Raw genomic sequence first — 3,700 nt, 5'->3', positions numbered from 1 at the left:
TACTTTGTAAGTCAAGCTAATTAGTCTTTCCTGGTTTATTGAACAGGTGTCCTTCATTCAAAGTCATGCTCCACTCTGTTGTTTTAAAAGTCCTCCCATATTTTCTTCCAGTACTTTTACGATTTTTAAAAAAATTTTGACACATCTGGAATTTTGATACAAGGAGTAAGATATAGATCTGATCTTATTCTCATCTACATGGTTACCTAATTGTCTCAACACCATTTATGAATAAACTAATTTCCCCAAAATGATTTGATATGCCATCTTCATCATACTCTAAACTTCCCCATGTATTTTTGGTCTATTTCTGGTCTTTCTATTTTATCCCTTTATTTATTTATTCATGAACCATTAACATGTTTTAATTAGACATTCTTAAGAAAACAGTACTTTTAGTTAGCTGTTAAGGCCAGCCTTCCCATATTTTATTTGCTTATTTTTATGAATTTTCCTGGATTTGCTTTCTTGTTTATTGTTTACATAGGAGAGTTAGAATAATCTTACCTAGTAAAAAATAATCTTATTCATATTTTTACTAAGATCGTCTATGGGGTTATTCATTGGGATTTGACAGAGGTGGTTAACATTTAGATTAATCTTTAGTTCCCATAGAGTGTTAGGCATATATCATATGCTATAGAACGGAGATGGACATCCACATTTGAATAGTGCTTTAGCCAATAGAGACCTTGTATTTGCGTAGAGCTCTGGGATGTACAGAGTACTTACATATATGATATCTCATTTATTCTTACATTAAGAGATAAGTGTTATTAGTTCTGTTTTCAAGATGAGGAAGTTGAAGCTTCAAAACTTTAACATACTTGCCGCAATGAATGAAGGCAGCTAGTTAGTGGTAGAGTTTGACACCTGTGCCCCAATCGATCCTGAGTTAGTTCCAGAGTACCATCACCTCCTTAGGCTTTTCTGGCTGTGGATGAGCTCTGCACCTCTGGAGGTGATGGGGAAAGACACACCAATGATGGAGAAAGAGCCAGCATTGCAGAGAGTTTGCTTTTATTTGTAACCCTCTCTAGATTGTTCATTTGGTTGACTTGTCCCAAGTTGATCAATGATGCTGAGGGAATACTCTTTGTGCCCTGAGCTCTGTGCCACACACTTGGAAGGGGACAAGGAAGGCAGTCTCAGCCCTCAAGGGGCTAATTGGCTGTCTGTCCGAGTGGAAGGGCCAGCAATCTTTTCTCAGGCCAGGAAAAAGACTGACCCTTGGTCTTCAAAACTGCTGGCTAGCATTGCCTGATCACACCCAGACAACTCCGACTGTGGTTTCACCCAGGTTGTAGTCCAAAATTTGTTAAAAGGGAAAGTGATGTATGAAGACAATGGAGCTGAGATGAGAGGAACAGGACTCATGCCTCACTGGAAAGGCAAGGTGAGTTTGTTACTTTAATTTGAGCATAGACAATGGAGTCCGAGTCTGAAGAATGGTTCATGGTCAGGTGATTGTTCTTTTTTTTCGAGATTTTGAAAGTCATGTTGGCATAGGTAAGTGCCTCCTCTGGGGGTGAAAACTACACAGGAAGAAGGAGGAGGAATGAGTGAGTTCAATTTGGAGGAAGGTGTCTCTTAGAAGCAAGTGACATTTCGAAGCAACTTAAAGAGATCAGAAGAGCCCTTCAAAGAATCACTTGCCCAGAGTCCAGAGAAATAACACTACTCTAGTTGATAGAAGGAAATTCCACTGGCAGCAGGCCTCCATATCCAGGAAACAGCGTGGTCGTCTTACCTCGGCTGGAGGAACTGAGTGAGGATCCAGGACCCGGGGACTGGAGTGACCTGCCACAAGTGCCAGGAAGAAGAGGGACAAGTCTTACCAATGGAGTCTGGAGGAATTGGAAGCTTCTCTCTTCAATCTTGGGTGAAGGGATGGTGTGGGGTGGAGGTGTTGGAGGTGGGCGGGGTGGAGGGTGGGGTGGAGGGTGGGGAGGGCCAGGAGAGAAGTAAAGGGATTTGAGTCCTCGGTCTGTAGAGAGGGTGGGCTATGCAAATTTTACTCCCCTTTAAAGCTAACTCTATTCTCGAAGACAGAAAAAGGACTGTCGCAGCTCTTGGAGACTTACATTTTCTGTAGCTCTTTATGATGAGGAAGACAAGGGCCATCAGCAGCAGTGTCAGTAGAACCCCACCAAGAAAGGTTAAGACCAAATATTCATTGCTGTTGTGGCGAAGAAAATGAGCAGATGACCCGTTGGGCTTTTTGAAGTCCTTTCCTAAAGACCAGAGGGTGACCTTTCCCACCTATGGGTAAATCCCTGAAATAGCTTTCACAGTGGTTAGTTAACTTTCAATCTCACCCCCGGGTTTTCAACTTTTGGTTTTGGGGTTCTAGATCCATTTGAGGGCTCAATAAAAGCTTTGGCTCTCTTCCCCCTTAAAAATGTTCACAGGACTGCACACAGCAAATTTTATCTATAAGCTTAGGGAATTCATGAATCTCTCGAGGCTTGGGGGACCCCAGGTTAAGAAACACACTCTGAAGGTAAAAAACTGATTTAGTTCCTCCTCTGTTTCTGGTCCCTTCTCCTCAGACCTCCCTCCCCAAGTCCGTAAGGCAAAGCATTCAACACAAAATCAAATGCCATGCGGTATGAGATGAAATGGATGGGAGGATGCTTGCTTACTCGGGGTGGCAAGAGAAGCAGGGTGCAGAGGTCACTGCCGGGGCTGCCGTGGAGTGGGTGCTTTGTCTGTCTTTGAGAGAACACGAAGGGCATTAGTGCATCTGCCACGTCTCTCTCCAGCTTAAGGGCACCCACATACCCCACCTTATCCAAGCAACCAGTGGAGACTAACGATAGGGCTACAGCTCCTCAAAAGGAGAGAACATTGTGTACTTTAACGTGAAAACTAGATCAGGAACTTAAACAACGATCAGCTACACAAATGAAAGAAGAGCCTAGTATTTCCGCAGCCCCATATGTCTCTTTGATAAAAACATTGCAGGATGCTCCCTTAAAGATTTTAATAAGACCCTAGGGACAAATGCTTCCTGGGACTTAAGCAGAGAATTTCAAGGCCAGGGGGTAAAGAACCAAAAGTGAAACCCAGAACTAGCATTTCCCAAAGTCCTGGGGAATCTGACCTTGGGAATTGCTGCCTTTTTTTTTTTTCATTTGTTTTTCAGGGCAGCTATTAACAGTGACTAGCCAAAGGCAGCCTTAGTGAGCTTTCCTAATACTTATGCCACAAATAGAATAGCAGTTAGGGAAGGGAGCCAGAGTCTCGTAAACTACCCAGATGGTCTAATATTGAGCACAGAGACACCCTTTACTCAAATTTGGAGGATCAGATCATTCTTCCTTGTTCCCCTTTTCACTCTTCTTGGCATTAGACCCTGCGTCATGGTAAAATCTGATTTTTCCAACTTTGGAAATGTTGTCTCTTTACAGCCCTTCAGCAGTTTCCAGTGATTCTTGTCCCTTTTAACTCAGCAGTGAGACAGGTAATGGGTTCTGTCCCGGACTTACTATTGTTTGGTTCAAGTTTGGAAATATTGCTTCCCATGTTGCTTTCTCCTGAGAATTAAAAAAGGTACCTCTTAGAAAGCTTGGAAAGGAGAGGCAGCAGAGTGGCCAATTCTGAGACTGTGATCTTAAAATTAGAGCTGTAATGTGGGAGAGAGACAAGTGGTGGGTGCGTGCTCTAGTGAGATCAGTGGTCACATACTTTACAGTGT

General features: G+C 43.0%; 1 protein-coding gene across 1 annotated transcript; it reads right to left on the bottom strand.

Moving 5' to 3' along the window:
- Positions 1–1,373: 1,373 nt before the first annotated feature.
- Positions 1,374–2,738, bottom strand: C3H1orf162 (chromosome 3 C1orf162 homolog). The gene is made up of 4 exons (XM_068537562.1): positions 2,555–2,738; positions 2,085–2,234; positions 1,751–1,800; positions 1,374–1,535 (listed from the first exon to the last, which is right to left on the bottom strand). Exons 1-4 carry the CDS (start codon positions 2,736–2,738, stop codon positions 1,374–1,376), a joined length of 546 nt encoding a protein of 181 aa, XP_068393663.1.
- Positions 2,739–3,700: the final 962 nt, after the last annotated feature.

This window comes from Eschrichtius robustus, chromosome 3 (genome assembly GCF_028021215.1).
Source record: "Eschrichtius robustus isolate mEscRob2 chromosome 3, mEscRob2.pri, whole genome shotgun sequence".
In the NCBI taxonomy this organism is placed as follows: Eukaryota; Metazoa; Chordata; class Mammalia; order Artiodactyla; family Eschrichtiidae; genus Eschrichtius; species Eschrichtius robustus.
This window is presented reverse-complemented; position numbering and strand designations above follow the sequence as displayed.

What these genes read in the sequence shown, in the direction of transcription:
- C3H1orf162 (XM_068537562.1), bottom strand. Translation starts at nt 2,738, where the DNA reads ATGCCCTTCGTGTTCTCTCAAAGACAGACAAAGCACCCACTCCACGGC. An exon ending in CATAAAGAGCTACAGAAAAT is followed by an intron (nt 1,801 to 2,084) that starts GTAAGTCTCCAA and finishes CACTTGTGGCAG; the next exon opens with GTCACTCCAGTCCCCGGGTC. An exon ending in ACTCAGTTCCTCCAGCCGAG is followed by an intron (nt 1,536 to 1,750) that starts GTAAGACGACCA and finishes CTTCCTGTGTAG; the next exon opens with TTTTCACCCCCAGAGGAGGC.